Genomic DNA, 23,133 nt, shown 5'->3' with positions numbered 1-23,133 from the left:
GTCTGTTCGGTATTAATACCACAGCGATATCTATATTCCCTTGGGCATAGAAATAAACAAGTTACTACAAAAATATTGCGAAACATAGCATTTGCCCCAAGTGAAGTTTTCATAGTATTTCCTAAAGGTAAGGAAAAGTTTTGGGGGTTGGGGAGGGTCCCCAGGATAATATCCTCAAAATTTCCTTGGAGAGTTTTGAATATGGCAATAATGAATAGCAGTACAGTTCGTTGAATTTTTATCTTTGAGATTGGTAGGAGAGAGATTTGATGTTGACGGTTAGAATTATTTTTCAGTTTCAAAAAGAAAGTCTGAAAATAAATTGCACCCTAACTAGACAAGAAGAGAGACGAGTGGAGGTGCAGTTGGCGTGTGGCTGTGGGGCGTGACACTGGTCGTGCACGGGCAGAGCCACTCGGCCTCTTCACAATATGCCCGTCTTATCCCAGTGACTGTCTCGAGGTACCTCTTTCGAGCACAGCTCGAAACACCGTTAGGTTGCTGTAAGAGCGTATGCTAGAATTATGCTTTCTGTTTGGTTAAAACGGGTTATAATAGACAAACCTTTCAATGTGCAAAAGATTGGTGTTCTCTGAATCTCACATTTCAAATACTACTGTTGTTTTATGCTGCAGATAGTTCTTTTCCTTTAAGGACATGAGGAATGCCTTATTAGCTTGGTCTAACATCGGAAGGACGGTACCTCCTCCCAGTATCAGTGACACGTTGAAGTACTAAAAAAATACCCACTTAGGGGCGCCTGGGTGGCTCAGTTGGTTAAGCGTCCGACTTCAGCTCAGGTCACGATCTCACGGTCCGTGAGTTGGAGCCCCGCGTCGGGCTCTGGGCTGATGGCTCAGGGCCTGGAGCCTGCTTCGGATTCTGTGTCTCCCTCTCTCTCTGCCCCTCCCTCGTTCATGCTCTGTCTCTCTCTGTCTCAAAAATAAATAAACGTTAAAAAAAAAAAAAATACCCACTTAGTGTCCATTACTGTATCTGTGGATTCCTACATTGGGCACCTGGTGGTGTTTATGTAGGGCAAGGAGCATGCCAGCCTCTTTTCTTTTCTTTTCCTTTCTTTTTTTTTTGGGGGGGGGGTGGTGGTTATCTTTTTGTTGTGTGAAGAAAACTAATTCATGTAAATCCATTCTTTTACCATTTTTGTTTTAGTTTTATATGATGCTTTTTAACATTTTCTATTTGTTACATAAAAAATTTTACTCAAAAAATGCATAGCCAGATACGTTAATCTTTCCTGTTTCCTTTCCTTTAAATCTTAGGTCTTCTCAATCCTACGGTCAGAGAAATACTAATTTATATTTCATTTTAGTAGTTATAGCTGTTGTTTCTTAAATGGTTACCTTGTGCCAGACACTGTGGTGAGCTCTTTACATAAATCATCCCTTTTGGTGTTCCTCCCAGTTTAGGACGCAAATGTTATTGTTAAATGAAGAAACATCTTCAGAGAAGCTAAGTAACATTAAGGTTAAATAGTAGCCAGTAGAGAAGCGGGCATTTTCACCCACGTTTGTCAGACTTTAAAAATCTCTTTCCCTCTCTCTGATATACCCTCTAATGTATTAGAGCTGTGATTGATTTAATGATCTAGCTAGTTAACTGAACTTCTGAGGAGGAACTTTGTTTCAGGTGAGAGTGCATCCATAGACTGTGCATACTGGACGTGGACTGTGGCCTCTGCGTAACTGCAGTATTTGTAAAGTTAGTCCTTTTTCCTCACCTTTCCATCCGATTCTTAGTGACAGTTACTTTTCTTTCTGGATCTGGAAACACCTTTACATTGATTTCTTGGTCTTAACCTAACACCTCTAGAAGTTTTTCAGTTTCTGAAAACAAAAGGTAACAACAAAAACCTTGAGTCAAAAACAGCAACAGAAACTTTCTCTGAAGTCTGAAGGTTTCCACCTGAATCATTCCTAATTGCATTTATTCTCTTCAGTGTTGCATTTCTTTCAAGAGCTCTATGATCCCCCATCTTTTAGCACTTAGCAATCTTTTTATTTCTTTTTCACCAAGAGTCTCATGATATGAGAGAGCCTGTTTACCAAACCCACGACTTTTGTAAACAGTGATTCATGCTTTCATTCTAATACATTCATACAAAAAAAAAAAAAAGACGTATAAATACAAAACATGCTCGTCAGAGAATCAACGATACTGTTTTCCTTAGGTTTTTTTGTAGCTTGGTGGAGGCTAAATTTATTTTACATGTGGCTCTTTTGACGTACATCAGGTCTCTGTACTATGTTTGTGGAGTTTCCACTTGAGGACCTTTAGAATAGCTTCTGTTCTTTTCTCTGATGTCTTTACCACCCATTTATTCCTTCAGTATCTGCAACTTGGCATTTTACAAGTTTCACTGAAATTGCTCTCGTACAATGTCAGAGATCTTCTTAATTACCAAATACAGCATTTGATCCAGCACTTAGAACCGCTGGCCGCCTCTCTGTTTTTGAAACTCTTTCCTCTTTGCAGTCTTGACTCGTTTCACCTGTGGCTCCTTGTGAGCTCCTTTTCTTGGCTCGCTTGTTTTTTGCTTTCCCTTGTACGCTTAAAATTCTTAAAATTTTATTTCTATTAGAACTGTCTGCTGAGTTCAAGATCCAGATTTTTTGTGCTTTCTATCTTTGCATGTAGATACGTATCCCATTATCACTGCAAATTTGGCATGTCTAAAACTCGGTGCATTTTTCTCTTCTCCAAATCTGTGGATCCTTTTGTGGTTCTTCTTTTTTTTTTCTTTTTTATTTTTGTTTTGCTTCAGTATATGAAATTTATTGTCAAATTGGTTTCCATACAACACCCAGTGTACATCCCACAAGATGCCCTCCTCAATATGTGGTTTTTCTTTAGTAAATGACTTCCTCATCTTCCCAGTCACTGAGGCAACATGTGTTGACTTCTTCCCGGTCATCTCACATTCTGCCATTTGGTATAAGAAGGGGAACTACTGAAGTTTGGCTATCCGTTAACTGACAGATAATACATTGGACAATGTATTTTGCCATCATATTAAGGCTGTTCTACAGTAATGACATATCATCCCCAATTGACAAATAATGGAAGTTGCAATTTAGAAAAACCTTACTTTTTTTTTTTTAAAGGCTTTATTGTTATTTTTTTTAAGTAATCTCTACACCCAACATGAGGCTCGAACTCACAACCCAGAGACCAAGAGTCACACACTCTACCAATTGAGCCAGCCAGGCACCCCCCAAACTTTTGTTGTTAGTAAGTGATAGAGCTAGGATTCCTAACTCAAGTCTATTTAATTGTAAACCTGATATTTTTCTATGATGTTGTCTGCCTGTAGTCTGTATTCTTTAAAATTCTACAGTATCATCTTCTTTCCTTTTTTAACACTACTGACCTAGTTTATATAAACCCTAAGTGTATCTTCTGAATAGTTTTTCTCAAATCCCTTCAGGATCTGTTCTACTTATCTAGGGCTATCTCTCTTTAACCATCCACACTTCCTAAATTCTATCCATTTTGAATCTTTCATACCTCATATAACACGAAATATGTTGTCACTTCTCTGTATCTTTGTATTTTGTGCTATGATTAACCAAATCTGAAAAACAAACAAAAAATCTTTCCTCCTTTTCCCTTCAAGAGTTAACTCAAATACTACTACCTTCTCTGTGAATGCTTGCTTAAACACCTCAAAGAAATTTTTTTTTTTTTTTTTTACTGTTTCTATGATACTTGGTGTTAAGACTTACCTCATTCTGTTTTATATTAAGTTTCTCTATCTGTTTGCCTTTTCTCACTGGACTGTAAATATTTTGAGTCTGAGCATGTATTTGCTACTATTTTTGTACCATTAATGTATTTTGTCTCAAAATGTTACTGTTTAATTTCCTTTTATTAGGCAATGTATGCAGTTTTGTGGTATTCTAATACTTTTATATCTTTAAAAAATTTGATCATGGGTTTTCTGGGCTATATGGCCACCATGTTTTACTTTAATGATCACAACTGTTTTAGAACAGAGGATGGTGATTTCTTTTGAAATGTTAGAGGATCTTCTATTTTTTTTATTTTATTTTATTTTTGTAATTTTTTTTTAACTTTTTTTTTTTTTAATTTATTTTTGAGACAGAGAGAGACAGAGCATGAACGGGGGAGGAGCAGAGAGAGAGGGAGACACAGAATCCGAAGCAGGCTCCAGGCTCTGAGCCATCAGCCCAGAGCCTGACGCGGGGCTCGAACTCACGGACCGCGAGATCGTGACCTGAGCTGAAGTCGGCCGCTCAACCGACTGAGCCACCCAGGAGCCCCATGTAATTTTTTTTTTTTTTAATGTTTATTTACTTTTGAGAGAGACAGAGACAGAATATGAGTGGGTTGGGGCAGAGAGAGAGGGAGGCACAGAATCCGAAGCTGGCTCCAGGCTCTGAGCTGTCCGCACAGAGCCCGACGCGGGGCTCGGACTCACGGACCGCGAGATCATGACCTGAGCCGAAGTCGGACGCTCAACCGACGGAGCCACCTGGGCGCCCCCGAGGATCTTCTATTTTTTTAAAACGCAAAAGTTTAACATTGTCCAAGTATTCTTGATACTTTTCAATCTCCTGAGCCTGGCAGTAGTCTTAATTACTTCTTGACACTGTTGTGAAGTTACAGGGCTTCTCCATGTTGTACTTTTCTCACCATCTTCGCCCGGACACCCAAGCAGATGGCGGATGGAAGGTTACTGGAGACTCCACACCAGGAGTACTTTATTTTACCTGAGTGTGAATTCTCTTTTATCTTTTCTTAGCCTTTGCCTGCGATGATTACCCATTTCTCTGCCTGACAAAAGCTGTATGTGAATTTCAAATTTTTTTCTTAGAACAGTGATTCTCTAGTTCAGATACTGTTGTTTAGGATTGAAATATTCTGTCACCTACCTTACAGAATTATGAGGATTCAAATTTCCAAGCCCATGGTGGATATTAAATAAATTTCCATTTCTACAGTTGCACCTTATCACTTCTAAACTTTGTCTTTGTTTATATTTATTTAGGGTGCTGTCAGTTATATTCAGATGTGTGTGGCTCTGTGTGTGTGTGTGTGTGTGTGTGTGTGTGTGTGTGTAATGAGGCAGTGACATTAATTGTCTTTTAGAGGCTCACATTTTAACTAATACTCTTGAATATTTTTAAAAATTAGTTTAAAAGTGCTTTTTTTTTTGGAAGGGATAACAGTGTGCTCCCATCTTTCCCATAAGAATAAGGTGTCAGGGCTCCTGGGTGTCTCAGTCCATTGAGCGTCTGACTTCTCCTTGGGTCATGATCTCGTGGTTCGTGAGTTTGAACCCCACATCGGGTTCACTGCTGTCAGCGTGGAGCTGACTTCTGATCCTCTGTCCCCCTTTCTCTTTGCCCTTCCCCTGCTTGTGCTGGCTCTCATTCAAAAATAAACAAACATTAAAAACAAAAGAATTAGGGGTCAACTTGAATAAAAGAAGGGGAAGTGCATGATTTTGTAAATTTCTCAAGGTGTCACTGGTTAAGATTTACTTAAAAGTAATGACATGTTAAATAAAATCATATTCATTTTGTCTCAATATGGATCATAAATTATTAGTGTTACTGTTGTTTTAGCTTACCCCCGAAGTGATGGATGAGAACGGTTGGACTGTTGGGTGTATTAGGGAGATTCATACTTGTCACCACCACTTTTGATGGCATTTGCCCCCCTTGTGGTCTGATTAAATGGCATTTCTTGTAAGAAGTATTTAAGTAGAAGAATGCTCACATTAAAATCCTTTGGCCCACGAATCCTCCTGTGAATTCTAGTTGCTTGTTACTGGTGCTTTTAAGATCCCAGAGAGGTTTTGGAAACTCACTGGATACACTTCAGTCTTTAGTTTCTTGCTGAGTTTTAGCGTTATTTCAGGTGATTTCCAGACTTTAGGCCCTAGGAGATGGAATCGTTTGGGCTTTAGATGGAATGGGTTGGAATTTTATGAGGTTGAGGCTTAAACCTGTCTCTACTCAGGGCTCCTCAGTACTTTGAAGAGTTCTAGAACTGTGGTGCAGCTCAAACGGCATTAGCATGTACATACTGCTTTCTGACCTCAGATCTACTTCTTTTCTCTTATAGCTGCTATTCCAAACCGTTAACACTCTGCTCACACCTACTCACCCCTTCTCTGTTACTTTTGAGTAAGTGACTTGTGTTGTTCAGAGGAGGGAAAAAGAGAGAATGAATTGTCTCATGTGGCAGCTTTTGACCTGTATACGGCATTTTCATTCATGCCCTTCCTGTTTTTCTTCTTGTGTCAGACAAACAGGTGTTCTTCTATTATATGCTTCAGAGCCTATCTTTATTCCCTCTAACAATGTCTTCTATTATTTATCCCTTTTCAGTTGTAGACAGTCTCTCCCTCGACAGTGATTTCTTCCTGATAGTTTGTGAACATGCCATGTTTAAGTTTCTTTTGCTCTGGGACCCCAAGGGTAAGGAATGCTACGTGAGGAAATGTTCTGGGGTCAACATGTTTGAGAAACCGCAAAACAATTTGAGAAGTGCTTCCTGCTTATTGTTGCTGCTTTTTTTTTTTTTAACTGTTAATTCATCCCTCAATCCCCAGTGTTTTGCAGTTCACTTTCATGACTCTGTTGAAACTTTTTGATAGGGTTACCAGAAGTATCAGTTTTTGCTTGATCTCTCTCTGCTCCATTTGACATTGTTGACCATTCCTCTTTCTTTGAAACTTTTGTTCTCTTAGCTCTTTGACTGTTCTTTCATAGTCTCTCTTGGGGACCTCTCGTCTGTGGTCCTGGCCTCAGGAACTCTCCTAAGCTCTTGTCCTTGACTCTCTTCTCATTTACCTCACACAGCGCCCCTTGGGGATCTCAGCACATCTTCATGACTTAAGCTACTCCCTACTCATAGTTGACTTCCAGGTATATATTTTTTTATCCTCTCTGTCCTCTACACTCACTGTAAGTACTAGCTTCTTCAGAACATCTTCATCTGTACGGCATAAGACCATGGAAATTCGTTATGTCTAAAATGATTATCACATCTTTTCCTTTAAACCGGACACACTCATTCACAACTCTTTGCTGTCTTGGTTATTGATGTCACCCAGTTGTCTAACTTACGAGTTTTCTTGCCTCTTCCATCTTTCTTATCTGTCATATCATTTGGCCAACGAGGGTTCGTTGATGGGGCTACTTTGAAATTTTCTAGACACTTTTTTTTTTTTTTAAGTTTATTTGTTTTGAGAGAGAGAGAGAGAGAGAGAATGAATGAATGAATGAATGAATGAATATGAATCCCAAGCAGGTGCTGTTGGTATGGAGCTCAACGTGGGGCTCAATCCCATGTACCGTGAGATCATGACCTGAGCCAAAATCAGGAGTCAGATGCCCAACTGACTTGCCACTAATTCAGGAAATTGCCTGAAATAGTCTTCACCGTTAACATCACTGAGTTATAATTTAGGTCCACCTTCATTTCTTACCTGGACACTTACTATTATAGATTAACATTATCTGCTTTCCTGCTTCTGGTCTTAACTTTCAAACCACTGCCTAACTGATTATTTGATCTTGTTTCTTATCTTTGTCATCTGCTTTTTGTCATTAGAATAAAATCCAGATCTTTCGGGAATGTATCCAAGCTGTACCTATTGATTTCTCTCCTGATTACTGCTGTAGACCTACTCAACTATTGAATACCATGCCCTTTCTGCCTCTGCCTTAGAACATTGTCTTTGAACATTGCTTTGATTGCTGTGTCTTTTTCTCTGTCTTGACTCTGCAAACTTGTCTTTTAGGATTCATTTCAAGCATATCATCTTTTGACCTAATTAGTCAGCATGAAGCATTTGTTCACTTTTCCCTAGCACTTACATCGTTCTAATTAAGGGATGTATAACCTGTCCTAAAGGCACACTGTAGATGCTTCTACTTATTATTGATATGTGGATGTTCTGAACGTCTGGGATTGTGGAGTTGGGTTCAGTGTACATTTTGTACCTGTGAAATGCCCGTCTGTGAGCCTCTAGACCATAGTGCCTGTGTTTTCTATGTTTTTCTTCTCCACAGTGCCTAGCACATTGCCTAGCACATTGCCTAATACGGTATCTTCTATGTATTAGCTGTTGAAATAATCGAATGGATGAACCCGGATTAGTGATTGGTGACTCATAGTATTTGGCCTGATGTTAGTCCTGAAATTTAATGCTTTGTGCATTGTCTTAAGTTTTTTTGGTAGGGTTTCATGGCAAAAAATATCATTATAGAAAAATGTTTGAAAAATCTTAACATATGTTGAATCTGGTGATTGAGTATGACAGAGTTCTTGGTTAGAGAAAATGCCTCTAAGTAAATTTCTCTTACTATATAATGTGGCAAATAAGTTTTAGTATTATATATGTATGGATAGAAGCTGTACATAGATATAGAAAACAGTTATAGCTATATAGTAATTCTCGACTCTATGGAGTGCTGTGATGGTCTTGTTTTCCTGGACTACTCATTAACTGACCTGAATAGGTCTTTTTCTCTTTTTAGGGAGGGTGATTTTTTTTTTTGTTTTTAAGCTTTCTTGAGCTGATTGACGCATAAATGAGAGTACTACTGAGAATGAGCTAGGTAATAACGCCTCTGTGACCATTAATGATTACTACTCCTGGGGGACTTTGACATACAACAGATAGGTTCCAAGTGGAAGAGGAGCGGTTCATCTGTTTTTGTTTGAAAATGTCTTCTATCCACCGTACACCGATTTTGCTTTTTTGTGCACATTGATTCTGTTGGTATCAATTGAAATATCGCATACCGTGTGAATGCTTGTGTATCGTCGTGCTGTTCGGTGGCGATGATAACTCTAAGCAAAGGGAACTGTGTAAGTGGCTTTATGATGAATAAATCTTAAACTTTTCTGTAACTTTTTTGTAAAACATATATACTTATGGGAAAAAAAACCAGATACCATAGAGAAGTACAAAGAAGGAAGCCAAAATGTCTCCGCTTTCCTCACCATCTGGAGGTAAGAGCTCCCTTAACATTTTAGTGAACACGTTCACCATCCTTTGTATGCCTGTGCACACGCACACGTACACGTCTTCCTTCGTTCCCCTTCCTCTGAGACAGAAGCACACCATTTTACAGAAATAGTTACTTAGTATAATTGCTGATTTGTAGCCTGATTTGTATTTTATTTTTACTCTGGGGGCCTGTTTCCATGGCAAATAAAAATAAATCAATTCACATGATTTTTATGGCGACATGCTATTGTAGGTACCAAATTCCACATAACTGAATGCCTACTGATAGATATTTTAGTTACTTCCTTTTTAAAAACAATCATAAATTGAAAAATTACATGCAAAACTTATGTGTACAGAAATTATGTGCCCATACTTGATTTTCTCCTTAGCTTTAGTTCCTAGGTTTCAGAGTACTAAGGCATGCTTATTTTTCATTTTGATACATATTGTCAAACTGTTCTCAAGGATAGTGTTTAGGTTGGGGCGCCTGGGTGGCTCAGTCGGTGGAGCGTCCCACTTCGGCTCTGGTCATGATTTTATGGCTCGTGAGTTTGAGCCTGCATCGGGCTCTGTGCTGACAGCTCGGAGCCTGAAGCTTGCTTCAGATTCTTTGTCTCCCTCTCTTTCTCTCTCTGCCCCTTCCCCACTGGCTTGCTCGTTCTCTCTCTGTCTCTCTCTCAAAAATAAATAAACATTAAAAAAAAATTTTTTTTAAATAAAAAAAAAAAAAGAATGGTGTTTAGGGTATTACCTATTTATGATGTACTTTGTAAAGGATAAACTAATGAGTATCTTTGAAAATTTACATTCCCATTGTTTCAAAATGTATATAATTACTTTTGCTGAGCTTCTGAAACGTTTTATTAAACTCTATCTTAGTACAAACCTTATTACTAATTGATTTTCATTTCGTAGGTTCTGATGTATTGATGTTACTTCACTCTAAAGATAGTCAAATTATAAATAGGAGAACTTCTGTTTATTTATCTATTAAAAAAATGTTTTTTGAGAACTTCTGTTTAAAACAACACTGGAGTACATCTCTTGGAAGCATTAGTAATCAACTTTCTTCCACAGTTTTCACCAATTTGATTCTGGTTTATTTAGAAAATCATATTTCCTCTATTGGGATGTTTACCAGTTTGCTTCAGAAAAGTTTGAAATTGAGATACTAGACTAATTTCACAATAGTAGTAATATTTTAGATGTTAATTGTTAACTTATAGGATGAAACCTTGCTGGTCTTGAGCAGGTCAGCTGAAATTAAGTATATTTTGATAATAAATATAAATGTAAATATAAATTGACCATATTTGGATGTGCTTGAAATAAGGGGAAATAACAACCCATTAACTTAAAAAAGTCTTACAGAAATGTGAACTTGGAGGCTCTAGTTAGCTATTTGACTTCTCCTTTCCACCTCCCCCCTCCCCCCCTTCCTCTTTATCCTGTATGACTTATGAACACTGAAGACTGGTAAAAATAGCTCTGAATAGGGCTTTTCTTTGTGCCTGTGGGTCTCATCTTTTTATGCCTTTTTACACACAATTTATCAAGGCAAAATACTTGCTAATTCCTGCCTTTCTTCCTCATTATCAGCATCCCTTCTTTTACCTTTCCAAGTAATTCACCTCTGCCAGGAAAACCACACCCCTTGGGCATAAATCTTTGGAATTAGTCCCAACTAGGCTCTTTTGTTAAGTCCAAATAGGGAACAATAATGGTGAAGATGGGAGATTGGAGTAGGTTTTAGAAAAAGTAGATAAGGCTAAGATTAACATCAACTTTTTATCTCCTGTTTGTTTTTTTTTTTTTTAATTAATTCTGTCAAGAACAGTGGAGACTTGACCTGTTCACTCTAAATGGATTTCATCAGTAAACACATTAAGCAAAACTTCCATTCTCTTCCTTTCTTCCTGCTTTCCCTTCCTCTTTTTCCTCCTCTTCCTTTTCTTTTTCTCTGCTTTTCTCTTTTATTCTCTTTTATCCTGGCTGAAAAGTAAAAGTGGATTAGAGGTGAGCAAGACTGGAGTTTAGTTGGTCAATAGGGATGATGTTGCAGTAAACCTGAGAAGAGATGACAGTGGTGTAGAGGAGGGCACTGATGGTGACACGGGTAGAAATAGTTGAATTTGAGAAATATTTAGAATGTAGAATAGATGTCATGATTTGATGCTTCAGAAGTATCTGCAGTATCAAAAGGATAGGTGTGGCATAATTTATCTGTTTGGGAAAGAAACGATACAGACAGCGCAACAAAACGTGAAAACCAAGTTAATAGGGCATCTTGGTCCTAGGCTGTCACCATCTAGAGCTGTGAGAACTTAAATTTCTGTTGTTTAAGCCACTCATGTATGGTATTTTGTTATGACTCTAGCAGACCAAGATAGTTGGTGGTAAGTTAAACACATGTATTATAAAACCTAAGGCAACCATTATAAGAACAGAAGAGTTACAGCTAATAAGTGGAGAGAAGCAATAAAATGAAAACTCAAAAGTCGGTTAATCCCAAAAGAAGGCAGAAAAAAGAAAAGGGGAACAAAGAACAAATAGAACAAATTAAAAAAAGGGTAGCAAGATGGTAGCTAGGTTTAATAATCACATTAAATGTAAATAGCCTAAATGTCCCAAGAAGAAGGCAGAGATTTTCGGGTTGGATTTAAAAAAACAAGATCCGACTATTTGAAGCTGACAAAAAACTTACGTTAGACATAAAGACAAACATATGTTTAAAATTATACCAGGCACTAGTCAGAAAAGACTAATGTGCATGTTTATTACTAGTATTCTATACCATGTACATTATTGGACACTACAGCAGGTAGTACAATTACAATTACAACAGTAATTATAGTAATAGTAATGTACGACTACATATTAGTGTATAGATTAGTAATGTATAGTATACTATAGTATACATTAGTGTATACTATATAGAGTATAGTAACTCTATAGCATACTATAGTATACATTAGTGTATACTATATAGAGTATAGTAATACAGTTGGCCCTTGAACTACATGGGGGTTGGGGTAGTAACCCTCCATGCATTTGAAAATGCATGTGTAGCTTTTGACTCCCCCAAAGTGTAATGACTAGTACCTTAGTGTTGACTGGAAGCCATACCGATAACATAAACATTTGCATGGTATATGTATGATATACTGTATTCTTACAGTAAAGTAAGCTTGAGGAAAGAAAATAATAAAATCATAAGAGAAAACACATTTTACAGGTCCTGTATTGAAAAAATCTGTGTGTAAGTGGACCTGCACAGTTCAAACCTATGTTGTTCAAGAGTCAGCTGTATATATAGTATAGTGATGTATGGGGTACATACAGTATAGCTGGGATAGCTATACTCCTATCAGACAGAGTAGATTTCAGAGCCGAGAATATTATCAGGAACAAAGAGAGTTGTTAGATAAAGGGACAGTTCATTAAGAGCATGGATGTACCACTCTTAAATGTTTATGTACCTAATAAAAAGAGGGTTAAAATATGAGACCAAGACTAATAGAGTTGAAAGGAGAAGTAGACAAACAGTGATAGCGATTTCAGTACTCTGAGTATTAGAAGAAAGACAAAATCAGTAAGGATATGGGAGATTTGAATAGCTCTGTCAGTTTGACGTTCATGGAACACTCTGCCCACACACAGCCAAATACATATTCTTCTTAAGTGCACATAGAACATTGACTAAGACCAATTCTGGGTCACGGAACGAGTCTCCGTAAGTTTAAAAGGATTCAGGTCATACAAATGTGTTCTCTGACCACAATGGCATTAAAATAGAAATCAGTAACAAAGATTTTTGGAGAATCTTTAAGTCTTTGGAAACTGAACAGCACACTTCTAAATTATTCATGGAGCAAAGAAGAAATAGGGGAAGTAGAAAGTTCAGTACAACTTTGTAATAGCACAACTACTTTGTAATTTTCATTTTGAAGTGAATGACAGTGAAGCCATGTTAAAAGTTGTGGGATGCTGCTAACACACTAATGAGGTAGATTTTTAGCATTAAATGCCTAGAGTAGACAGGAAAAGTTCCTAGGGCAATGACTTCAGCTTCTACTCTAAGAAACTAGAGAAAGAAGAACAAATTGAGCCCAAATTGGTCTCCCTCAAAGGTAAGTTCATGTCCTAATCCCTGCCTGGAACTTGTGAATTCTCCTTGATTTAGAAGAAGAGTCTTTCGCAGGTATAATTACGTTAAGGATTTGGCGATACCATCTTGAATTATTTAAGTGGGCCCTGAACAGTGGCAGGTCCGTCCTGGTTAAGACGAGGCAGAGGGAGACTGCACACAGCAGAAGGGGATGTGAGGCCCGGGGCAGAAACAGGGGACGTGGTACAAGCCAAGGAATGCCAAAGAGTGCCGGCAGTTGCCAGAAGCTAGGAGAGAAGCATGGAATGGATTCTGCTCCCGTGCATCTGGAGGGGAGCACCAGCAACTGGCTTTTAAACTTCCGGCTTCCAAAAAGTGGAAGAAAATGCATTTCTGGGGTGTTAAGCCATCAAGTTTGTGGTAATTTGTTACGGTAGCCGCAGGAAACTGGTACATATGCACTAGCAACAAATAACATAAAGTGAAAGTTTCAAAATTATGTAATTTATGGTAGTGTCAGAAATACAAAATGTGGTTTGATCTGACAGAAAGTCTGAGGAACTGTACGTTAAAAACTTTGAAACTTTCCTGAGAGGAATTAAAGAAGACCTAAATAAATGGAGACGTATAACATGTTCATGCATCTGAAGACTCATTATTGTTAAGATGCAAGATGTTGATTCTTACCAAATTGAGCTATAGATTCAGTATACTGTCAATTAGAATTCAGCAGGGTATTTAATTTTTTTTTAACGTTGATTCATTTTTTGAGAGACAGAGACAGAGCCCGAGTGGGGGAGGGGCAGAGAGAGAGGGAGACACAGAATCCCAAGCAAGATCCAGGTTTCAAGCTGGTAGCACAGAGCCCGATGCGGGGCTCAGACTCACCAACTGTGAGACCGTGACCTGAGCCTAAGTCGGATGCTCGACTGAGCCACCCAGGCGCCCCTCGGCAGGCTATTTAATAGTAATTGATAAGTTTAGCCTAATACTCATGTAAACATTCAAAGAACCAATCCAAACTAAAAAAGAAAAAAAAAAGGCAAAAAGATGCGAGACGTACACTATCCGACTTCAAGAATTACTGTAAAGCTGTAGTCATCAAGATGATGTGCTTTTGACGTGAAGATAGATGGGCATCAGTGGAGCACAATCAAGTCCAGAAATTAACTTGCTAATAAATAGTTGATTTTCAACAAAGTAGCAAAGGCTATTGAGCGGAGGAAGAAGAGTCTCTTTAGCAAACAGCGCTGGAATAATTGAGTGTGTGCAAAAATATTAGACTCCTACCTCACGCTTCATAGAAATTGACTCAGTGAATCTTGGACCTAAATGTAAAACATGAAATCCTAAAACAGAAGAAAACAGAATATTTGTAACCTTTGTTGGGTTAGGCAGGTATTTCTTAGGTGTAACGACTTCGTCAACATTTAAGAACCACAGTTCTTTGAAAGCTGCTGTTAAGAGAATGAAAAGATCATAGACCTGGAGAAAATATTTGTGTAACACATAGACCAAGGATGTCTATCCAGAACTGTCAAATTCCACAACAGAAAACAAAAAATCAATAAAAATGGTCAAAAAGTCTGAACAGACATTTCACCGTAGAAGATACAGAGTGGCCATTAAGTAAATCATTGGGGAATGCAAATTAAAACCACAATGAGATACATCTATTAAAATGTCTAAAATAGAAAAATCTGACCAAAGCTCACGTTCACGAGTATGTAGAGCAACTTGATCTTTCCACAAAGTGCCGGTGGATATATTAAGATAGTAGCACTACTTTGTAAAACAGCTTACCAATTAAACAATTTTTTTTAATGTTTATTGATTTTTGAGAGAGAGAGACAGCGAGCGAGCAAGGGAAGGGCAAAGAGAGGGAGTCAGAATCTGAAGCAGGCTCCAGTGCCTGTGCTGTCAGCACAGAGCCTGACGCGGGGCTCGAACCCAAAGACCGCAAGATCATGACCTGAGCTGAAGTCGGTCGCTTAACGAACTGAGCCACCCAGGTGCCCAATAGCGTACCAATTTTTAAAAAAGGTTATATATACACATAGTAGTGTGTGTCCAAGCCATTCACTAATGGGCACTTTCCCAAGAGTAATGAAATAGGTCTACACACAACGACTTGTACCTGAGCGTTCTCTTTGTAGCTTTGTTTTTAATAGCCCCAAACTGGAAACCACCTTTGTCCATTGGATGAAAGGATAAACAAATTGTGGTGTATGGATATTATGAAATATTAGCAGTAAAAAAGGAATGAAATATTGGTGGGGTCAGTAACATGGATGAATCTTAATGTTGCCAAGTGAAAGAAGCTCGCAAAAAACCCTGCATGTATATGTATGTAAGATTCATTCATATTAAATTCTAGAAAAGGTAGATTAATCTATAGTGACAGAAAGCTGATCTGTGGTTGCCTCGAGACCAAAGTAGGGGAGTAGAGAGGAATGGGAGGGAGGAATTCAAACGAAGTTTGTGGCAACATTTGGGCATCATGGATATATTCATTATCTTGATTTGGGTAATTGTTTCCTGGTTTCTGCCTGTGACCAGAGTTTCAAAGAGGTTATATTTTAAATATGTGCAGTTTAGGGGCACCTGGGTGGCTCAGTCGGTCGGTTAAGTGTCCTGACTCTTGATTTTGGCTCAGGTTGTGATCTCACATCGCTCGTTAACAGTGCATAGCCTGCTTGGGATTCTCTCCTCTGTTTCTGTCTCTCTCTGTCTCTGTCTCTGCCCTGCCCGACTTGTGTGTGCTTGTCTCTCAAAATAAATAAACTTAAGAAAATGTGCACTGTGTTTATATGTCAGTTATATCTAAATAAAACTGTTAAGAAAAAGCAGGTCATGTTTCGTTTAGAAAGTAGAAAGATTACTGATAAAAACTTAAGCCATTAGACAAGTAAAGCAAATTGAGTTCATTATAAGGAATGTATCATGGAAGGTATTTTATGGGTTTTTATGGGTTTATTATGTAATTTTTAAAAATCCGACCAATATTCAGGAACAGTAGTGGTTTCTTATCATACATCATACCACCTTAGGGTAACTTTCTTACAGACCTTTTCGACATATTTGCAGTGAAACAGTATGTAAGAGTTTGTGCTCTATTTTCATTTAATATAATCTTCCTGTTTTTCTACCACATTTAGAAAACCTATTTTATGGGGCGCCTGGGTGGCGCAGTCGGTTAAGCGTCCGACTTCAGCCAGGTCACGATCTCGCGGTCTGTGAGTTCGAGCCCCGCGTCAGGCTCTGGGCTGATGGCTCGGAGCCTGGAGCCTGTTTCCGATTCTGTGTCTCCCTCTCTCTCTCTCTGCCCCTCCCCCGTTCATGCTCTGTCTCTCTCTGTCCCATAAATAAATAAAAAACGTTGAAAAAAAAAATTTAAAAACCTATTTTAATGGTGGCACTTGTCATTTTGTTTTGCACTATTTATTAAATTAGTCCCTTAATTTATGGGACTGATTTATTGTGGTCTTAAGTAAGTGTTCTGTTTATAGTGGAATCCAGCAGAGTCTTAAAAATCTGAATTTTACTTTAAGAGTAGCAGTTTCCATGGAATCCTGTAATAGTAGAAAAGAATAAAATTGTGTTGAACACGAATGAGCTATTGGGGCGCCTGGGTGGCTCAGTTGGTTAAGTGTCCAACTCTTGGTTTTGGCTTCAGGTCATGATCTCACCGTTCGTGGGTTCGGGCCCTGCCTCGGGTTCCATGCTGTCAGTGTGGAGCCTGCTTGGTATCCTCTCTCTCTACTCCTCCCCCTACATGTGCTCTCTCCCTCTCTCTCTCTCCCTCTCTCTCCCTCTCTCTCTCAAAATAAATAAACTTAAAAAAACAAAACCAAAAACCCGAGTTAGAAACCTCATCAGAAAATTACTTCATTTGTGAAAAACCCTGTAAGTTAAGGAAATACTCTATCATTTTGGTTGGGTGGGATGTCTACATTGAAATGTTAATTACTGTTTTATTTAAAATATAATAACAGGGGTGCCTGGGTGGCTCAGTTACGCCTCTTGATTTCTGCTCTGGTCATGATCTCAGGGTTTGTGAGTTTGAACCCTGTGTTGGGCTCTGCGCTAACAGAGGTGGGGAGTATGCTTGGGATTCGCTCTCACCCTTTCTCTACCCCCCCCCCCCCCGAATTAAAAAAACGTTAAAAAATCTTTTAAAATAGTTACAACAGTGCTTTTGAAGCTAAAGGTTAGGACTTGATTTAGTCTGTTTTTGTTTAGAGAATACAGGTAGGGATTACAGGTAAATGTTGGGGGATGGTGTCAATTTATAAAAAGCACTTGGTTGTTTTTGGCATGAAAGTTGCAATACAAATTTAAGTATATGAGAACCTAAAACTCTATTTTTCTTGATAAATTCTCCCAAAGTCTTACTTGACTAAAAATTTTTTTCAAGTGTGCATTTAGAACTGTTTAAAGTTTGCTGAAAATCAGGGTTTAAAATATGAATAAAAATTAGAAATAAAATTATGAATATAAATATGATTATCTGTATATGAAAAAACAAAGTTGATACTACAGGAACATATTTGGATAGTTACGTAAGGATTATGTAAATCCTAGAGCAGGAGTAATAAAACTTTTTATTCTCTTTAGTGTTGTTGAAGTTAGAAAATTTTTACAACCCAAGTCCTTGAGTCTTTAGATGCAGCCTTCACCTCTTAAAGCTAAAAGAAACTGTTTATTTTCTGATGAACAGATATTTAATTTTAAGGTGATACTGGTTTTAGTTAACCAGTTTTGCCTTACTGTTGAGAAAATTATTTTTTTTAAACATGTTCAAAGTGGGTTCCTGTGCTGTTTTGTCACTTTCTAAAACCCATCTTTATCCCTTAACCCCCCCAAATTAAAGCCATTTCAAGAATCTATCCATGGGGCGCCTGGGTGGCGCAGTCGGTTAAGCATCCGACTTCAGCCAGGTCACGATCTCGCGGTCCGTGAGTTCGAGCCCCGCGTCAGGCTCTGGGCTGATGGCTCGGAGCCTGGAGCCTGTTTCCGATTCTGTGTCTCCCTCTCTCTCTGCCCCTCCCCCGTTCATGCTCTGTCTCTCTCTGTCCCAAAAATAAATAAAAAACATTGAAAAAAAAAAAAATTAAAAAAAAAAAAAAAAGAATCTATCCTTTAACGGTAGTTAAGTAATTGCATCATAAAAAAGTATTCTCAGTATTATTATAATTTTTAATTAATACTTGAAATATTTCTGATAGTTCTAAGAATTTACATTGTCTGTTAATAATAATAGCTCTATTCTCTTATTCCTAAATGTAGTGGGTTTTTTTGTGTTACACCTAAATCCTGTGTAATTGTTTTTTCTGCCATTTAAATCCGTTTACTTTTTCTCTAATCTCAAATACTCAGAGTTGAATAAAACCAACTCTCACCCCATCCACTCAAGGGAATTGCCTTGCCATCTTAGATCAGGAAAGAGAAAGGAGGGAAGATTTTAGATTTTTCTCTTCACTTCTTAATTAAAATTCACTGTGAGGTACGTTTTTTTGCCACGGTGACTGTTGAATCTCTGAAGGTTGCAGTTTAGTGTGTAAACTTTCATAGTTAACATTAATTTAAATAATTTCTATTATAATAGATTTGGAGGCTCTCTCATTTGTTATAATGACATTTTATATATGATTTGTTTGGGAACGGTGGAATGATTATTTCCATCCTTTTCTCCTTTGTAAGAAACCTTTCAAAGTCGGCTTTAAAATTAATTTAAAATAATTAATTGAATTTAAATTAATTTAGAGAAGCTCAGCTTTGAAATCAGGTAGTCTGTTATTCATAGTAAATATAAGGTCTAACTGACATGGCAAATGAGTAATACCTATTTCTCAGGAGTATGCCACTAAAAGTTTTTGTATACACATGTAATTTTCTTTGTCCGAATTTGCTGTCTCTTAGTAATCTTGTAGTCCTGATGTCTCCATCTCTTTTAGGCACTCTGGACTCTTTTACCAAGATACACATTGCTTTTATCTTGACTCTTACCTTCTAAACATTGTTAGAGCTCTGAAGTGATCCTGTTAGTCGCCATGTGTTCCCTTGTAACTAGGGATTAGTGTATTAGTAAAATGCATGGACTTCTTTTCTACCCCAGAAAGTAAGGAATTGATCATACTTTTAAAGAACATGCCACTGTTTTTGAAAACTTTAGACTTTGGAAGTTTTAAAAAATAAAAATAAATATATAAAAGTGGTAGAAGAGGAATTTTTTTTTTCCCTTTGGAAAATATATTTTGGATCAGGCCTGATTCCTCCTCCTCCTCCTCCTCTTCCTCTTCTTCTTCCTTTGTTTTTTTTTTTTTCCCTTCAGAATTTCATGTCTTAGATGTGGCAGTAAAGGAGGTTCATTCTTCAGTATGTTTTAATTAAACCCAGGTTAACATTTTCTCTACGTTTTATCACTTTAATGTTAGCTGGTATGTAACTGGTAAACTCTCATTTGTCTTCGAGTTTAAATTTAGGTCAGCCTATTGGCTGTAATCTTCCAAATCTAATCATTTGAACTCTAATTTATCAGGTTGAAGCGTCGTTCCTACTGAATAGGGAAGTTGTTCTTGGGGTATACAGGAATTAGTCCGTCGTCTTATTTTCTGCCTTCTGTGGGAATGCATTTTTACATTCTAACGACCAGTTCTAAAAGATTTTTAAGTGATTAAATGCTTTGCGTAATTAAAATCTCTAAGTAATTAAATTCATGATTCAGTGTGTTTTAAACTTAGTTTGTACGTACACATAAAATGTGGGCCGAAGTGTGAATTATACTAAATTATCTCCTTGGCTGACCCTTTTGAAAGTTGAATTCAAATGATATCATTAATGAATCTTCATTATGCTTAGGCATTTAGAATTTAAAATGGTCACCATTTCAGAAAAATATTTTGGATATTCATTTGTTCTTCATGGACAAGATAGAGACCGTTTGTGAATTTGATGGTACAGTCTCATAATGTTCCAGTAGTTCTTAAAGCCCAACGTTACATGCCGTTGAATATCTAAAATGTTGCAGCATAGTACAACTGTGAAGAAAAATTTTTTCCATGTGATCTCACAGTAAAATATTTGAAATATAACAGAAGTTACATGTGATACTTGTAGGCATTGAAAACATGGGAGCCTCTGGTACATTTTTCTTATATCTTGATTCTTCCCATATTTTCCTTGTTCTTAAATGTCTTTCTTGGCTTTACTCTGTCACTTAAATACATGGCACCGCATTATTGGGGAAATAGCTTAAGTACTTATGAAAAAGAAAATGATTAATTCTGGAATAAAGGCACTTTTGACCTTTATCCTGGTAGAAGTGGTTTAAAGATATGAAACTTGAAACTTGTTGCTCAGTTTTGAGGTAGTCTCAACCTCCCACTTCTCTAAAACGTGTTAGGATAGTTTGGTATGATGGGTATTTGACAATCGAGGCAAATTTTACGTTCTCTGGGGTTAAATTCTGCAACCGCAGTGATTAAAATCCTCAAATTTGATTAAAACGTTTCCTTCAAGAAATGTGATTATACCACCCCAGAATGTGGAAATTAGAAATGCTGTAAGTCCTTTCAATAAAATCTTTTACTCAGTAAATAAAGCACTGTGGAATAATGCCTAGTAGATTCAATGTCTTTTTTGGGCTTAAAGTGTGTTAACTTACTATATTTGATTTTTAAATAGACACCAAATCCTACTGCAAGCGAGTTTATTCCTAAAGGAGGATCAACCTCCAGGCTGAGTAACGTGTCCCAGTCAAATATGTCTGCCTTCTCTCAAGTTTTCTCTCACCCGTCCCTGGGAAGTCCTGCTGCTGCTGGCTTAGCACCAGGTAAGTTGAGTGACTGTTTCCAGTGAGTTCCAGAGAACATATCCGTAAACACCATTTGCTATTAGTTAATCAGAACTGAAATTGTATACTTGAACGGTTCACATTTGGACACATTATGGGTTTTGTGTTGTCAGTTTTGGTACCATAGACCAAGTTTGTAGTTGAAAATTTTAAAGCACAATTTAAATATGAACAAAAATTATATATGAGCATGTGTAAAAGCACACAAATTTAAAGGAGAAAATGGTTTCTTATACAGGAGATCTACTTGGACCATAGTATTCCCCTATTTTTCAAAGTCAGTAATACTGCTGTTTCATTCAAAAGCTTCTGTAAAAACATCAGAAATAGAATATTCATATGTATATATGCTTCAAAGTCTTAATTTTATAGGAAATTTCTAAAAAATAATTCTGTATCATTCTAAATGTAAGTTTAGATGTATTGCCTTTCCCGTGTTTGATTATAAATCTATTGTAGTAGTTTTAAATTGGGTGAAGTGTAAACAGTAGTAGGAAAGAAATGCATTAGGGGTCATCGAGGTAGAGAAAATCGTACTTTTGTTTCCCCGCGTTTACCCATAATGGCAGAAGAATTTGAGCAAATGCATTTGTACACCAGGGGTCCCGAGGTGTAGTTCACAGTGACCCTTTGTGAACCATTTTCTTTGAAGTCCCCTCTTTCATTTTAAAAATTAATGCAACTTTTGCACTCCATCACATTAACATTTATTTTAATATAACAATATGAAAAACTTCTTGGATAAATAACATCATCCCTCCCTACTACTCTGTACCTTAATTAGGAAACCAAGGTATGGAGAATTATGTTGAATTTATATTAAGTGATAAAGTAGGTTATGTTGTGTTGATAAACTGTTTGAACTGCTCACACAGATTATGTTTCTAGAACCTATGCCGGATAATGACCACTTAGCCTTGAATGTTTCAAAAAACAGAAACAAAATGAATTACCGATATACTAACGGAAGCCAAAAAAGTCCACCTGGATCAGCCTGGAACTAGTTCTGCCTCCAGAGCTTAATCCAGTTAGTGAGATGGATCATTGGTTTCGATACCGCCATTGAAATCAAGGATCTTTTTGAGATGCAGAATGAGAGAAGATGCTGATAATTCTATGGAACAGAGCGTGTAAAGTATCAGGTGCACTTAGAGGCGGAATAACCTTGTGTTGCCAGGCTTTTATCAGAGCCTCCTTCTGCCACCTTTTTTCTCTCTTGCTCTCTTTCTTCCTACTCCTCTCCCCTTCCCTTTCAACTCCCTCCCCCTCACCTGTCCCCTTACCTTTTCTTCTACTTTGGCTCTTTCTAGGTTCAGTTGAATTTGTAAACATTTTCCCTTCTTCCGTAGAGAGCAGTTTCACAGTTGAATATCCCTGGTAGCCTAAAAGTTTTACTTGTAAGTAATACGCTATGATTTTTCTCCCATGGAGGTGTGTTCACATTGCTTACATGAACATAATCTACGTGTCAGCTGCGCACGTAAAATTTCTTAAAGATCGTCCAGACTTCTGAGCAGTGTTTCATAAAGCACCCACAAGAATGGTGTCCATATGCCAATCAGAAAACATTGACTCTCTTAATGAAGTGCCAATTTATTTTGGCCTAACAACACATCTTCTCTTGTTTCAAAAGTAAATATTTTGTTCACACCTGTGATCAGACTAGTTCAAGCTTGCCATTAAAAAAAAAAAAAAATAGGCCTTTTAAATATTCAAAGAGTTAAAATGTCAGAGAAAATTTTAGATCTTGAAAGCTTTTAGTTAAAAATTTTATTAATGCTGTGGTACTTCTTTCAGCTCTTTAGTAGGTATTAGCTTTTGTGTAGGTGGGTGTTTCATTGGTCTCAATTGGGTATCGCAACCTAAATTTAAGATGAAATTAATTAATTTAAAATGTTACATTAACTGCGAAACTATGTATGGTTCTATATAGCTCTAACATTAAAAAGGTCATTTTACTTCCTATTAATGAAAGTAATTCCTGTCTGGAACCATTGGAAATGGGTCAGTGTATCATATTAAATGTGTTCCTGAATACCTCTTATTTAAAAATTATTTTTCATTCAAATGAAAATCAACTAACTAATAAGCTAAAGTATTTTCCACAAATACTGGAATGATGAGTGGTTTTGCATTTATTATTTCTTCATATTTTCT

At 37.3% G+C, this 23,133-nt stretch overlaps 1 protein-coding gene across 6 annotated transcripts in view; it reads left to right on the top strand.

The window, feature by feature from the left end:
• PAN3 (poly(A) specific ribonuclease subunit PAN3) overlaps positions 1-23,133 on the top strand; it is a 134,440-nt gene that overhangs the window by 38,294 nt on the left and 73,013 nt on the right. For all 6 annotated transcript variants that reach the window (XM_058688891.1, XM_058688880.1, XM_058688869.1 and 3 more), the window contains one exon: positions 20,808-20,955. In XM_058688891.1, coding sequence (XP_058544874.1) covers positions 20,808-20,955 — 148 coding nt within the window. The remainder of the gene's footprint in view (positions 1-20,807; positions 20,956-23,133) is intronic.

The sequence above is a fragment of the Neofelis nebulosa genome, chromosome 1 (genome assembly GCF_028018385.1).
Source record: "Neofelis nebulosa isolate mNeoNeb1 chromosome 1, mNeoNeb1.pri, whole genome shotgun sequence".
In the NCBI taxonomy this organism is placed as follows: domain Eukaryota; kingdom Metazoa; phylum Chordata; class Mammalia; order Carnivora; family Felidae; genus Neofelis; species Neofelis nebulosa.
This window is presented reverse-complemented; position numbering and strand designations above follow the sequence as displayed.